We start from the raw sequence: 14,897 nt of genomic DNA on the forward strand, positions 1-14,897 counted from the left end.
GTAGACCATTTGACTTTAGCCAATCTCAACATTTTACTGGAACCAAGCTTTATAAAGATAATAATGAAGCTAAATTGGAATTTCCAGAAATGAGGAGGAAGCATGAGAGGACGGGGGCAGGGTGGGTTCTAAATACTTACTATGGAAGGGATAGGGATATTTTCTGGAGCAACACAACATAATGTATTTCTTTTACTTGTTTATTAGCCTATATTGTTATGTATTCCCACTAGGTTATTCATGCAGCCTCTTTATAAACCACTCCTTGTGAAATATCGCACCACTTGACACAGACCAGTTTACTCAAGGCGATTTTCCTTGTTTATTTTCTAAGATAGTACATAGTTTTTCTTACAGTCTCTTTTTTACTTTGGCTTGTTGTGGTTGAAATTTCTACATGCTTTTGTTTGCTTTTTTTTTTTTTTTTTTTGCTGCCTCTATTTACGTTGTCACTCATATTTAGCTTTGGCACATATCTCTGTACTTTAACTGTTGTAATAAACTATACGTGTTAGGCATATATCACTGTAACCATGCGCATATTTTGCTGTAACTACATGCAAACGCATATATCACTGCACTATAACTGTTGTAATAAACTTGATCACTGGCAGCTCCCTCCACATACTGTTGTGTTGTTTGGGTATAACTTATAAAAGACATGTTTTCTATTCGGCAGAGCGTAGCGAAAGATAATAGAATTAAGGTGGACCAGTTTTCACCTTGATGTCTGATGCAAGATATTTTATTAATGCAAAAATGTATATGTATAACATTACCGACTGGGTTCCAAGCTGACATTATGATGCGCCTGTCATCTGGGTTATTTTTGATCTTGTCAATCACATTTGCTAATTGGTCGACACCTTGGCCATCATAGTTGGTATGCATGTTGATGTACTTGGCACCAAAGTGTCTCCACTGAAATCCATACACTGGACCCAGGTCACCCACTTCTCTTTCATGTAAACCTGAAAAGAAAATGTTTCACAAAGTGGATGCAAAAACTTGCTTATGTGACCTCGCAGCAAGAGTAGAATAAGTTAGCAAGTAAGAATAAAATTAAACTTGTGTATTTTGATATGCCATACGCCTGTATGTTACTACTTGAGTCTATTTGAAAAGCTGGAATGTTTGCTTGATCATCAAAAAAACAAAAAAGATATATTGTGCAGTTCCACAAAAAATCCATTATTGCCCACCCCATGGAAGGTCATCAGAAATTCCTAGGGGGAGGGAGGTCTTAAAAGTCAAAATTTTAGAAGCAAAGTATGAGGCTAAACTGGAATTTCCTGGGGGTACAGGGGTGCAAAACAAAAAACCTCCCGTGGGGGGAGTATGGATATTTTCTGGAACTGCACATTAATGAGGAATGAATGTTGTTGTAAAATAAGATGAGAAAAACAAACTGCAAACTAGTGCAAAAGTTTTAACTAAAAGCAATAAACAGCACCAGAAGATAGAAATCAATACCAGCTCAAATCATCTAATGGCTGTCTGTTAACAGTGGAAATGAGAGAGAGGTTGTGTTTTGTAGTGATTCACCCACCCAGGACGTTCTTCATGGCAGGTTCAAACTTACAGCCCAAGGCAACTCATTAAGCAATGAAAATACAGGCCAGCTTTCTTGGTATTTCACAAACCTAATTTGCAGACAGACAAGAGTAACCAAAACCAGAGATCTTAGAACTATGGCTGGTTATAATTTATTTTGATGCTGCTGGATCATTTACAAACAGTTGCTTGGATTGGAATCTACGGTATGAATTTAGAAGTATCATTTTGGGATTTTGTGCAGAGTGCACTACACAATAGGTGATCCATGATGCCTCAGTCCTTTACCTTGTTTATCAAGAAACTCTCTTGAACCATTAGCATCCCAGATGTGAATTCCTTTGTTGCTCAACTCTTTTGCATTAGTGCATCCACTGACAAACCAGAGGAGCTCCTCTGCAACAGCTCGCCAAAATACACGCTTTGTTGTAAGTAGAGGAAAGACATTGTTGCGTAGGCTGAATCTCATTTGGGTACCAAAAATGGAGATTGTACCCGTCCCTAGAGAAAAAATATGAAAGATCAAATGTAACAACCCAAACTCTAACTTTGGGACTGGAATATTATTTTTACTTGTTATTTTTTTGACCCAGTGAGGCTTCAAGGTTAAGATGAACTTTGTTTTCTGGACCCTGATTTGAGCCTGAGCAAAGCAACTACTTTTCTAGTATTTTATATTTGCCTTTGGTTAACTTTGGCTGTTGTCTATGTTATGGTTCAACTATTTTTTTGGTTTAAAATTTTTCAAACCAGTTGGATTTTTATTTCCTGTTTTGTAGGGCTCCTCTTTCCCTCCCTCCCCTCCCTGTTGCTTTAGCTTTCACCTTTTTATAGGGTTAGAGTTAGTTCTACGTGTATGTCTTATTTACTAAGTAATTTTTTAACACTGAACTTCTAGTCTCAGTGAGACAGGTGCTTGAGCTGGGCCTGGGTTTGAAGGATGCGGCTCGTGGCTGGGGCAGGCTTATGTGATGTTCTACCGACCTGGGTTTGTGTTGGCAGTACCACCGCCTGGCTCCTGGGGACCCAACCCAGAGATTAGATGTCGACAAAGCCTGCAAAAATGGACGCCTGTCCAGCTTTTGTTTTACCTGCTTAAAAACACATCTGTTCTTGCAGGCTGATGTCGATAGTTCCAAGTTAATACTAAACATCTTTCACAGTTGTTAGTTTACCTGTCCTGTCTTCCTTCTTTGAGCCGTTGTCAAGGATGCATTGAATCAAGTCAAGATACTGCATCTCATCATGCTTTTTTGTTTTAACAGGTTCTTTTATCAGTGATGTACAGGTTTCTGTATTTGTACTTTGCATTTCATTTACTGACAACATCGTTTATTTTGTATTTCCTGTAATAAAAAAATAAAGATGAAAATGGGGTTATATATCTGAACAGCTGAATATCAATTGAAGGGGTGCAAGGAATAAGGCCCTAAGTGACTTTTGATGTAAGGTCAAATTCTCCTTTTGTTTCACACAAATACAAGGCAATTTGGAAGGAGAATCTAGCAATTTATCAGGAGTCACTTAGGGCTTTTTTCCAGGCACCCCTTCAATTGGCGAGAAGCCCAGTTTTACATTTTTCTTGCACTTCCATGTATCATTCAATTTTCAAAGTTTTCTTTAGGTCTGGAGAGCTTTGCAAACATCTTTAGAAATTTTTTTGGTGGCTTCCGTTTCAAATGACCAATGGGTATTGTGAAATTCCGAAATTATAAAAGCACTGGACTTATCTTCCCACATTTGAAATACACATAATTTTCTTTCTACTGGTTGCCTCTTAAAATTTTGCTATGTGTAGGAGAAGGGGAGTCTGACCCCCTCTAAAAGGGACTGCTTGGGTGGCTACAGGTAGGTAATATCTCCAGTGGATAATTTTCTTGTTTGTGTTAATAGTTATTTAGCTGCTCAAAATTGTATTGATTTTGTTTTAATTTGGTGGAATACAGTGATAACCTTGGTTGATGATTTTTTTTTATAATTCTCATTGCCTTCCCACCGGACACAATACCAATATTGAAAGGAGAGATGACAGGTTGATCAGTTGTGTTGTATCAAGACAATAAATCCTAATTAAAATTTTGATTCCTTTCTCATTTGCCCTCGTGTTACTTAATTAATAATTCAGGATGAATTAAATGTTGACCACTTTAGCATTGTTGCTGCTAACTAAAGGCTCGTTTGTGAGACTTCTCAAGGTCATACTCGAATTTCGATTTCAAGAACTCGCAATTCAGAAAGTCAAAATGTCTCTGGCTCGCAAAGAAAAACGCTACTATCGCCGTCTCGCATTTACCATTCGCCACTCCTCTTGTTGAACCAGACAGATAGACCTGGTAGTCCAGCGCTTGAATTTGGCCACTTCACGGTGTTGTTGAGGACGGCAAAGAAATGTACCAACGCGCACGTGCAAAGCTATTGTTTTTGCTCATTAAACCTATTGTTTTGCGGCGCTGTCGTTGCCGTTGCTTAAGTTCGATTTTATTTGTACATACACCACTGTCATACCCGCTTCCAAAAACGACAAACGTGAATAGAGTTTGAGACAATTGAGACGCAAAATGTAAGCTTATAAATAATTAATGTCTGGGGCAAGGCAGAAATCTTGTCCAAAACGGCCTGGCAGAATCTCAAGAGTGATGCAAACATTTTGGACAAAACTATCGATGTTTTAAGTTGAGAAACTGCTCATAAGTTTAATTGCAAATTCCCGCATACAGTAACAAATTCCTCCGTTCGGGAACAAGATTCGATCGTGTAAATGAGTCGAGTGGCAATTTGGCGCCACGATCGAGCAACGGCACGACGAGCTTATCCTTGGATCTAAGGCACATTTTGGATAGAAAGTTTAACAACTATATTAAGGCCCTCTGATGCATACTATGAGGCTTTGTCAACGCTATATGGTGTTGAAAATGAGCAAAATAGTCAAATTTCTTACCTTCCTCAGAACACAACAATCAAGGAGCTCGAGCCGGAGGAATAATTTCTGAATTTGGCGCGAAACGGAGCCTCGTCATGAAACCACCTCAGCCTCATTGCCAGTGAAGTGGAGAGGGGGGCTTGGTATGAAAGAAGACTCAAGATGGCGGGTGGCTGGAAAAAGGGGAGAGTACACCGCGATCCATTTCCCGAGATACCGGGAATGCCAAACAGAAGCGAGCTCATGAAGCCTTTGATTTTTCCAAATAGTCAACGTGGTTTCAAGATATTTACTGTGGTTGCTACCGTAGGTGAGAATAATTCGCGTGCCTTTCTGTTTCAGGATTTTCAGCATGTCCTCGATCAGAAGTCTCTCAGAAAAAACTTTGATATCGACACATGTAGATTGGCACTCGTTTGTTTCCACGTGTAGAATAAAAGACACCTGACTGTCGAGCTTCCAAGCGAGTAATTCCATAATCTTTTTACAGCATAGATTCTCCCAAAATACAACGCGTAGGTAAGCTTATTGTCAATAAGTTTGGGAATTTAATCCAGTATTTTTGGGGCAGCATATTTTTATGCCTCTTATTCCCCAGTCTGTTTACAGCGTAACCTGTAGAACACTTCTTATCATCCACCAGACAAACTGGCTCATTAGTTTGCTCGCTCCATGGCTCCTCCACCCCTAATATCAAAGAGGAGATTCTCCTATCTTGTTCCCATACTCTTTGTATAAAGGTACTGGGGAGAAGATATTGACATATCAAGAAAATTCGCCTAAGGTGAATGAGCATTGATATTACAAAAAGAAACCTGTTGCTGATCACTGTCAGGTCTTTACAAGTTAAAGGACCAGCTTGTCTGTAGGCTTTTGTAAGTAATATATTATTCTCTTACTTCCTGAATGAAATGCTCCATTTTTCCTAGTAAAATAAGCCTTATCACGGTTTTCGACGCCATTTTGACGGGTAGGCAAACAGGCTTGAAATAACAATGTTTGTATTGAAATCCAATGTCAAAAAATTTTCATAAAACATCGCTTCTGAAAAATTCATGAATTGGAAACTTTTGGCACGAGGGAAAGGATTTTAGGAACAAAATTAGAGGGATGTAGCTGTGACAGAAAGTGTCCAGTCGTGTTTTGAACTTTCCATACATTTTCCTGTATTTTTTCCCGCGAACTATTTTTAGTAGCAGCTCACGGCTGGTTCGCTATACAGACAAATGTATGGAAAGTTCAAAACACGACTGGACGCTTTCTGTCACCGCTACATCCCTCTAATTTTGTTCTTAAAATCCTTTTTCTAGTGCCAAAAGTTTCCAATTCATGAATTTTTCAGAGGCGATGTTTTATGAAAATTATTTGACATTGGATTTCCATACAAACACTGTTATTTCAAGCCTGTTTGCCTACTCGTCAAAATGGCGTCGAAAACCGTGATAAGGCCTATGCTCCTGACATTCAACTCTCAAGTCACCAATTAAACCACTGATCTTTTCCCACTCTTCACTCCACCATCAGGACCAGCTGCTTAGCATTCAAATTAACAATATTTTACTGACTAAAATGCTAAAAAAAAAAATGCTAGTATAGTGTACAAAAGCCTACTTGTTTTGTTACATAATTGGCTGTTGAGTCTAACGAGCCAACAATCAGGCCTTCAAATACACTGACCATAGATTGGATATGTTTAAGCATTTGCTGCTTAGCTAAACAAATCAGTGAATACATCATTTATTCCTGGTTCCATACAACCACTAGTTACTAATAGAAATGAGCCATTCAGCCGCCTTCAAAGGTTGCCCTACTTTGTATAGTTCCCCCTGTTTCTACAGAGAGTCAAACATGTATCCCAGCTCTGAGGTCATCACTTTTTCTTTCAACAGGAGCTTGTTTGTATTGTATATTTGTCCCTGAATATCAAGGAGATCACATATTCATGCCAGTAAGTGAAATAATCAGTCCAGGGATTTAAACTAAGGGTGGGCCAAGGGCAGTACTATTCCAAACCATGCAGTGATGATTCCCACTTCCCGCTATATATGAAACATGCCTGCAGTGTGTCATAGTTAGTGTGGTGTCATTTTGGATACAGCTGCCAAGATTCCATGCAGGCATGTTATGTAGACCACTGGGAACTGTACATCAGGTATGCTTGAAACATTTTATCGATACTCCTAAGTGAAACTGCTTTGGTTCAATACTGCATGATGGTTTGGCCAATTGAACCAGCTGAAGAATCTTACTTAATGTGTGTGTCATTCATTGTTGGCTGTTTCCCAGCGACAGTTTCTGTTTGACAAAACCAGATAGGCTTTCAATGAAGCATGACAACTTATTATTTCCTCTCAAGTCCTATTATGTGGGTTTTGCTCAAAGGCAGCCCACAGCCAATGGCCCACTTTACAGTTCAGGGCCCCACAGCCCACCTCAAAGCCCATGGCCCAGCAGCCCACTTCACAGTTCACAGCCCGGGCAATTTTTTTAACGCCCACTTCAAGATGGCGGATACTTTCCATGGGCTGTGGGCCACGGGCTGTCTTTTTTAACAAAACCCCAATTATTTTGATCTCTCTGATCATTATAGTGCAGCTGTGTTGGTTGTGTGGGGTGTTTTGGCAATTCATTTTATTTCAAAACTCTTGGTATAGTTTGATAGATAGCTCTATAAGCTTTTAGTTTAAACTGGATGCGCTAAATCGCTTGGATACGAGACACCTCTAAAGGTATACGGTAACCTTAACATATAAGCAAGACAATGAATGCTGCAGCAACAGACAAAGTGTTTTTTTTTTCTTAATTTTTTTTGTTAGATCCGGAGGTGGGTTCACAAACAGAAAGGAAAATTACTACAGATCAGACCCGAGGATGAGGAGTACGTGAAAAAACGAACTGCTGAACTTGCGGCAAAAGCTGAAATGGCCGCTAAACAAACAGTGCAAGATACAGTCAAAGAAACTGCTAAGTCATGAACAACTATCCTGCTTTGTTAAATTTACGGAAAATGCATCACCTTAATGAAAGATTTAACAGCGTCTCAGGGGAACAACTTGGTCACGGCAACCAGTAACAGCTAAGTTTGTCTGAGGTGTTGGACAGTCATCAACATGTCCTGAGCTTTGCACAGACAAGAGGTGTATTGGACTGCTACTGTCTTGGGGTAGCAAATCGATAAAATTGGTAATCAATGATATTCAATGAAAATCAATAGAAATTAGTTAATCATATTGGAAATCTATAAAAAGTGATATAAGGGCTTGTTGTGAGTAATCGATAATTATCTATTTTTCAATAAGCGTTATTGATTTTATTGATAAATATCAAATTTATCAATACTAGTTTATCTTACAATTTATCAAAATGAAATCAACAAAGGATACAATAAAGATTATAAACGAGCTCACAAAATCTTGAAAAATAATCACTCCAAAACTTGTACACGCTGTTTTGAAGAAATTGGAAGGACTAGTTAGCATAAAATGTTTTTTTTTACCAATTGATCAATTAAATTGATAACGTTTAATCTGTATTAATCACTCTATATTGACTTATCAAACAGTCCTCTGATATCGAATTTTACCGATTTGCTACCCTGGGCTACTGCGAATCTCTTTCAAGAACAACTTAACCTGTTCCCACTTGATTAAATTCTAGGTCATGTGACATGCACTGACTTTTGAATGCAGGGAATCATGCTATGCAACAAAATAAACTTGTTCTTAATCATCTTTTAGTCAAAAGGGATGCTTGTACAAAATAAAGAGACAATAAATATCAACAACAATAATAATAATAATCATCATCATCATCATCATAAATAATTATTATTAAAACTGCAAGTCTAGTGCAACAGGTAAAGAGCAGTTTGAATGTGTTTATTCATGCAATATGGTTGCAAATTTCAAGTCTGTTGATGAAAATATATTTGATTATGTGCATTCATGTAACAGCTGTTGGGCTCTTCTTTTCTGGGTTGCTCTCTGTCTTTTAGTTTTTTGTAATATACGTGTATATTGTTCTGGAACAATAAAATTTATTAGGAAAAGAGTTAGTCTCATTTGCAAATTTGGCGCAAAAGTTCATTATTTTCGCAACTGCTCAAGTTGCGTACTAACTGCGAGGATCTTTCTTCTATTTAATCTTTCATTTGCAGTTCAAATCTGTGTTTGACATATTTAGATTCATTTATTCATCCTTCACGGCAGGGTTGTCGCTAAGCGCCGGCTGCCGGCGAAATTCGGTTGTTTCTTTTTGCATAAAAGAGCCCCTAGGTTTCACCAGAGTGCACCAAATTGAATTAAAATTTTCAAAATTTCCCCAGACCCCCCTAATGGGAGGGGGCGATCCCCTCCCATAACTACCCCTTCCCATCGGCCTCGCCGACGACAGAAGGCACTTCGCGCGTTCTTTAGCCGGCTCAATTTCTCTGCTAACCGGCAGACAAATTTCTTAGCTACAACCCTGCACGGGTATATTACGAACTCACAATATGACCAGCTCCCAGTTGGCTTGATAGCTCAGTTGGTACAGCACTGCACCGGGATCGCAGAGGTCATGGGTTCGAATCCCGTTCAAGCCTGAATTTTTTTTTCAGGCTTTCTTTTTGCAACTGCTTAAGTTGCGTACTAACTGCGATTTTTCCTCTATTGCAAAATACATGTATATGTTTCATATATTCATATTCATTTTTTCAAGAACAATGAATGCCTTTGTACATGTGTTCCAAATGTAAGGAAAATTACTCCGTAAATTACTCTTATGTTCATCAAGCTTTGTGAAATATGCCAAATAAAAATGATACTAAGTAAGTTTAGTTTTGCCCCATCGTCTGTTATGTGTGACGATAAGTCCGAAATATATCGTTGGCGAGAAAATTGGGAGTCTAGCCTCACTGCTCCCGTCTGACCGGGCTACGAGAAACGCCTTGTGACATCCACTCTGTGGTCTCAGTATTCCTGTTCCAGGCCTCCAGATACACTGTTTTTTTTTTATTATTTTTTTTTATAAGAACGTCTAATTTTGGAGCTGAGGCTGAACATTCTTATAGTTTTTGGCGATTTGAGTCTGAAAAGTCCTTAAGATGTTCTTGAGTTACCTGTGAAAGTATTTCAATAAATCTATGGGGACATGATCAAGATAACTATCATTTGGGTTAATTGGGCTATATAGGCCGAAGTTTTACATGCATTTTGTTATCCGTTTGTTTACTATTCATTAAAAAAAAAATTTGGTGAAAATAATGTTCTTTCACCCAACGGTTCATTTCCATGGATTTCTGTTCGGGAGGCCCGTTTCCTCAAAATCTCGTACGACGGAAAAACTAATATTCCTTTCGTTTTCGAAGAGGCAAATGTTAGAAAAAGGTCAGCTAGCATTTTCCAAAGCCAACAATAGCTACCGAGTAAATTCAGGGAATAAGATTCCCTAAAACATTCTGCGAGTTAAATTTTCAGCTAAATCATCCAAACAAACAAGCCTGTATAAGCTTACACAAGATGGAACTCCAGGCTTAGCAAAGTAACAAAGCGCACAAATTGTTTTCCGTTTTTTTATTCAGTTGACTATAAGTTTAATTATGTACTCACTCTGTTCCTTTCTTGACAACTCGAGGTAGACAAATGCAAATTATACCATAGTTTTATCCTATTATCTGGAGCCTCAATGTGGTAATGTTTTTCTAAACGAACCAATCCGAGTCAAGCAAAGGCCATCTCCATCTTAGTTGGAAACCCTTTACAGAAGTAAGTTTTTAGATTCAGTATAGTAAGTAAGTAGTAAGTAATTTATTTAGTGTCAAATACACAGGGGGTGGTCTCCCAGTCCCCCGAGCCACAGGCTCATGATATAAGTGTTTGACAGTATAAAAAAAAGATAATAACTACTAATTAAATTAAAAAGTAACATCTAAATATAAATAAATAAAAATAAATCGGGTCAGAGGCAATTGCTGCATTGACAGCCGTTAAAATTTAACTTAGTTAAAAGTCTCCGAAAGGATGATGCATTAGGTGCGTTTTTTACAGCAGATGGCAACTGGTTCCAGATGTGTGAGATCATGTACGCATATGAGCCATGAGTATCCTGGTGTCGATTCCTTTCAAATGGTTTTCATTGTTGAAAGCTAAGTACTAAGCACTTTGTCTGGCTGTTTCTGAAATAAACCAAGAAAATAACGTAAGTTATGCAGATGATTGAAAACTGTCGATAGATGAGTTAATCGTTTGTCTCACGATTGAGTCACAAAGATTTATAGCATAACTAAAGCAAAGCGCGCGCTCTGATTGGTCAATTCAGCATCTACTATTTGCCCATGGGTGTATGCTGCTGACGTGTGTGCAAATGTTTATAAGAGATTGTTTCCAAAATAATGGCTGACATCCCTTCTGCCAAAAATGCTTAACTGTCCTCTCAGTTGTCTGAAGAAGAAACAGAATATCCATCCTTCGAACTATTTGGGAGTATTTTTGCCGAGCCACCTGCAAAGAGATTCGCAAGTTTAAGCGAAAGCGATCTTGACGACCTTATAAGTGAACGACACTCAAAAAAGACGAAGGAAGTCACAAACTGGTCTGTGTCCACATTTAAAGGTAAACAGCAGGTTATTAAAGCTTAGTTGGAACTCATTAATAGGCTTTACGATAAAGACAAAACGACTTATTAAAGAAATCGTTTCTGTTAAGATATTTATAAACCCAATAAAATGCTAATGCGCTGACAATGTCGACGAAATTACATTTTCAATTTGTTGTTTTTACGTCACGATTTTAAAAAGCGCTTACTTTGATAACAGATGAAAAAATATGAAAGAGTTAAGTTCAATTACACTGAAACCAAATTTTGATAGTCCGTTTGCTTTTGTTTTATATTTAGCATGGTGTGCAGAAAAACAAATTCAAACCCCGCTTGAAGCGATGAAAATAGGTCAGCTGGATCAAAACCTTCGCAGATTCTTTGCAGAAGCGAGAACGAAAAAGGGCGAAGATTACAGTAAATCTACCTTGCTGGGATTTCGCCATTCGATAGAAAGATTCCTCAATGCCCCGCCATTTAGCAGAGGCCTACAAATTTCAACTGACCCAAGATTTGCAAGATCAAACCTCATGCTCTGAGATGCGCAAATAAAAAATCTACTAAAACGAAGCGGCAAAGAAAATGTCTCGCACAAACCTGCTATCGAGGAAGAAGACCTCCAGAAGCTGAAATCAAGTGAAGTGTTGTCCTTGTCGTCACCGCTTTCCTTGCTGAGAAACGTTTGGTTTCATGTCGTCCTGTTTTTCTGCAGAAGGGGCCTTGAAGGGCAAAGAAGCTTGACAACGAACAGCTTCAAGTTCGAAACCGATGCGGCTGGAAGAAATTACGCAACCATGAGTCACGATGAATTATCAAAGAATCATCCCGGAGGGCTTAAGGACGTTGAAAGCACGGAAAAAGAAGCCAGAATGTATGAGACCGAAGACCAAGGTGACGGCTACAAGGCCCTCAAATTGTATCCCCAGAAGGTCAATCCAAAGTGTACTGCGTTTTTTCAATATCCTAAGAAAAATAGCATGGCTCTAGATGCCGTTTGGTACGAAGCACGACCGCTTAGAATAAACAGCCTCGCTAAAATGATGAACTAGGCCATCAGCGAAGAAGCACGTTTATCCAAAGTCTACACAAACCATTGTGTAAGAGCCACTGCCAGCACTCTCTGGTCCAACGCCGGGATTTCAAACCGCCACGTAATGGCCATTTCTGGACACCGCAGTGAGCAGTCTCTGGTAAGCTACAATTCGCGGCCTTCGACCTCACAGCTCCATAACTGTAGCCAAGTCTTGTCGAGAGCCTTCAGTTCTCGCTCTGCCAACAATCACAGCCAGCCATCAGAAACTTCTCGGCAATCCACGTCGTTCCAGGCCAAACAAGTGGCAACGAAATCGCTCTTCAGCGAATGCACCATTCAAAATGTGAAAATTGTTTTCAACGGTTCATTCTCTGATTCAGTCCTTCGTGTTTTAATAACTTTGGACGGTTGTCTACTTTTTCCCCTGAGTTTGTTCATAATTCTATTGAACTATTTCACCGGTTGTTGGATACAGACCTTAGAAAGAGGATTTTGATCGATATTTCAGGAAACGTGATTAAACTTTATCGAGTTGCTGGTGTGCAGTCGCTTGTCATGAATGAATTTTCGCGCGCTTATTTTCTCCCGTCATGTAAGACTACACCAACATTTTTTGCGATGTACCTCAATAAAAGCGGCTCTGTTGTCCCAATGTCTCAGTGTTATGTTATAAAACAAATGGTAAACGCCATAGCGTGTACTATTGAGTTAGGATGCACTTGGGAGGTTTGCTAAGCACTCAAGAAGCTAGAGTCACACTCGGCTATCGCCTCGTGCGACTCTTACGCTTCTTTCGTGCTTAGCAACCTCCCGCGTGCACCCATAACTCAATAGTACATGCTATGGCGTTTGCCATTTGTTAAGTGGATCGTGCTTCGTTCCTCTCGCCTGGAACAGGTTATATGACGTACCTCTTTCCATCGTGGATTATGCCATTGTTGCAATGAAGAGCAGACCATCTGGTCAGCGGCATATTCAGTGAACGCATTTTTCGCAAAATAGCCGTAAATGTTTCAAGGAGAATGATCCAGGCTATGTAGCCAACTGATTTATTCAAACCCCGAGTTACACCATATAATCTTAGAAGCAATGGTCTAAATGTTGTACGAACTTCATACAATAGTAGATTCCTTCATGGCTCATATGCGTACATGATCTCACACATCTGGAACCAGTTGCCATCTGCTGTAAAAAACGCACCTAATGCATCATCCTTTAGGAGACTTTTAACTAAGTTAAATTTTATCGACTGTCAATGCAGCAGTTGCCTTTGCCCTGATTTATTTTTATTTATTTATCTTTATAGATAGATGTTATTTTTTTAATTCAATTAGTAGCTATTGACGAGTATTAGATTTCTTTTATATTGTCAAACACTTTTATCATGAGCCTGAGGCTCGGGGGACTGGGAGACCACCCCCTGTGTATTTGACATTGAATAAATTACCTGTTAGGTATATTGTAACTGTATTACCAGGAATGGCAAGTTTTATAGTCGGAACCCACAATCATCTTCCGACAAATTCTCTAAGCAACTCGTTAGTGCCAGTTACAACCGAATTGACGCAAAACGTCTAGTATTTCTCAGGCACAATGCAGTATTCTCTAGTCGCTCTTTTACGGATTACACAGAGGCTTCCTTCAGCCAAGAAAAAGTCCTTGTGAGCTTGTACTAACAGTTGGATTTTGATAATTTGATTGCTTTAGCAAATTATCCCGAATTTTAAAGGAAAAGCATCCTCTGCTCGTTGTTTACAATACTAAGGTATATAATATATCGTAGAATCCCAACCCCCCCCCCCCCCCACCTGCTTACAAGCCCCCTCGGTTATAGGCCCATCTATTTGTAAACAAAAATTGGATTCCAGTTATAAGCCCCCCTTCCGCTGATAGGCCCATCTATTCCCAATTACAACTGAGATACCGTAAGCTCAGTGATCAAATCCAGGAAGATGTGGTGTGTCACGTGGAGACGGATGACTCAAACGATGACATACATACATACACTTTATTTATTCTCGGATTGACAGAGTAGCATGATTCAGATGATTGCCAATTTCTTCGAGCTACCTATTGATACAAAATGAATAACTGAAATGCAATTAATAAAGATTTATCCAATGTTATTATTAGAGAAAATTAGCCGGCGGAAGGAGTTGAAATCAGTGACAGTGGAGTACAGTGATTAGAAAGTGCGTTCCAGGATTTGGCTACTAAATAGCAAGAATTAAGACCATATAGGTAGAAGTACCACCACTTATAGACCACCATGATTTGTCAATTATTTTATATATTACGCAGTCTAATTAATTCTATGATGAATTTTCTTTTCTTTTTTTTCTTTTTCTTTTTCTCTTCTTCTTCTTTTTTTAGCCAAGGGGATACGTTACAATTGGGGCTCTGCCCTGTTCGTCTCTCTGGTCACGCCACAGCATTGTTCTTCTTGTTGTTTTTCTAATGTCATATGTCAACTTATGTATTTATTTCTTTGTGACGAATTACAATAAACTAAACTTAACTAAGTACACACCATAGGTGGGGTGAAAATATCATTTCCTCTTAACGAATAAGCACTGGATCGTGGAAGACGTTAAAAGTATGTCAACAACGATGATGAAAAAGACGAGTTGGTGAAGTAAAACTGAGATCAAAGTCTGATCTTGTTTTGTAATGTTCAAGGTATATTTGAAATTTGAACGGAGTTTTGAAATTTACATGTCAGTTTTGAAAATCGCCAACGAGATTTCAGAGTTCGCGTAAATTTCCCTGGCTTCTTGACGGTATAAAGCTATGAATTCAATTCGAATGTTCATTGCA

General features: G+C 38.8%; 2 protein-coding genes, 1 non-coding gene and 1 pseudogene across 3 annotated transcripts in view; 3 read left to right on the plus strand and 1 right to left on the minus strand.

Moving 5' to 3' along the window:
• Window positions 1-4,562, minus strand: part of LOC146486128 (thymidylate synthase-like) — a 7,756-nt gene extending 3,194 nt beyond the window's left edge. The window contains exons 1-4 of the mRNA XM_085098629.1: window positions 4,493-4,562; window positions 2,730-2,900; window positions 1,843-2,055; window positions 780-971 (exon numbers count right to left, since the gene is read on the minus strand). Of these exons, the coding sequence (XP_084954755.1) occupies window positions 780-971; window positions 1,843-2,055; window positions 2,730-2,883 (559 nt within the window). The 5' untranslated portion in view covers window positions 2,884-2,900; window positions 4,493-4,562. The remainder of the gene's footprint in view (window positions 1-779; window positions 972-1,842; window positions 2,056-2,729; window positions 2,901-4,492) is intronic.
• A 37-nt stretch (window positions 4,563-4,599) lies between these two features.
• LOC146486129 (uncharacterized) lies at window positions 4,600-7,670 on the plus strand. Its single transcript, XM_085098642.1, has 3 exons — window positions 4,600-4,784; window positions 6,364-6,422; window positions 7,291-7,670. The coding sequence occupies exons 1-3, from the start codon at window positions 4,637-4,639 to the stop codon at window positions 7,447-7,449; spliced, it is 366 nt and encodes a 121-aa protein (XP_084954768.1). The 5' UTR covers window positions 4,600-4,636; the 3' UTR covers window positions 7,450-7,670.
• A 1,313-nt stretch (window positions 7,671-8,983) lies between these two features.
• Trnap-ggg (transfer RNA proline (anticodon GGG)) lies at window positions 8,984-9,056 on the plus strand. Its single transcript has one exon. It is a non-coding gene; the product is annotated as a tRNA-Pro (tRNA).
• A 2,304-nt stretch (window positions 9,057-11,360) lies between these two features.
• LOC146486131 (uncharacterized) lies at window positions 11,361-12,765 on the plus strand (annotated as a pseudogene).
• Window positions 12,766-14,897: the final 2,132 nt, after the last annotated feature.

Source organism: Pavona decussata, unplaced genomic scaffold (assembly GCF_977016875.1).
Source record: "Pavona decussata unplaced genomic scaffold, jaPavDecu1.1 SCAFFOLD_21, whole genome shotgun sequence".
Taxonomy (NCBI): Eukaryota; Metazoa; Cnidaria; class Anthozoa; order Scleractinia; family Agariciidae; genus Pavona; species Pavona decussata.

Coding starts and splice junctions, on each gene's coding strand:
- LOC146486129 (XM_085098642.1), top strand. CDS start 4,637: ATGGCGGGTGGCTGGAAAAAGGGGAGAGTACACCGCGATCCATTTCCC. Junction 4,785..6,363: donor TACTGTGGTTGCTACCGTAG/GTGAGAATAATT, acceptor TTCTTTCAACAG/GAGCTTGTTTGTATTGTATA. Junction 6,423..7,290: donor GAGATCACATATTCATGCCA/GTAAGTGAAATA, acceptor TTTTTTTGTTAG/ATCCGGAGGTGGGTTCACAA.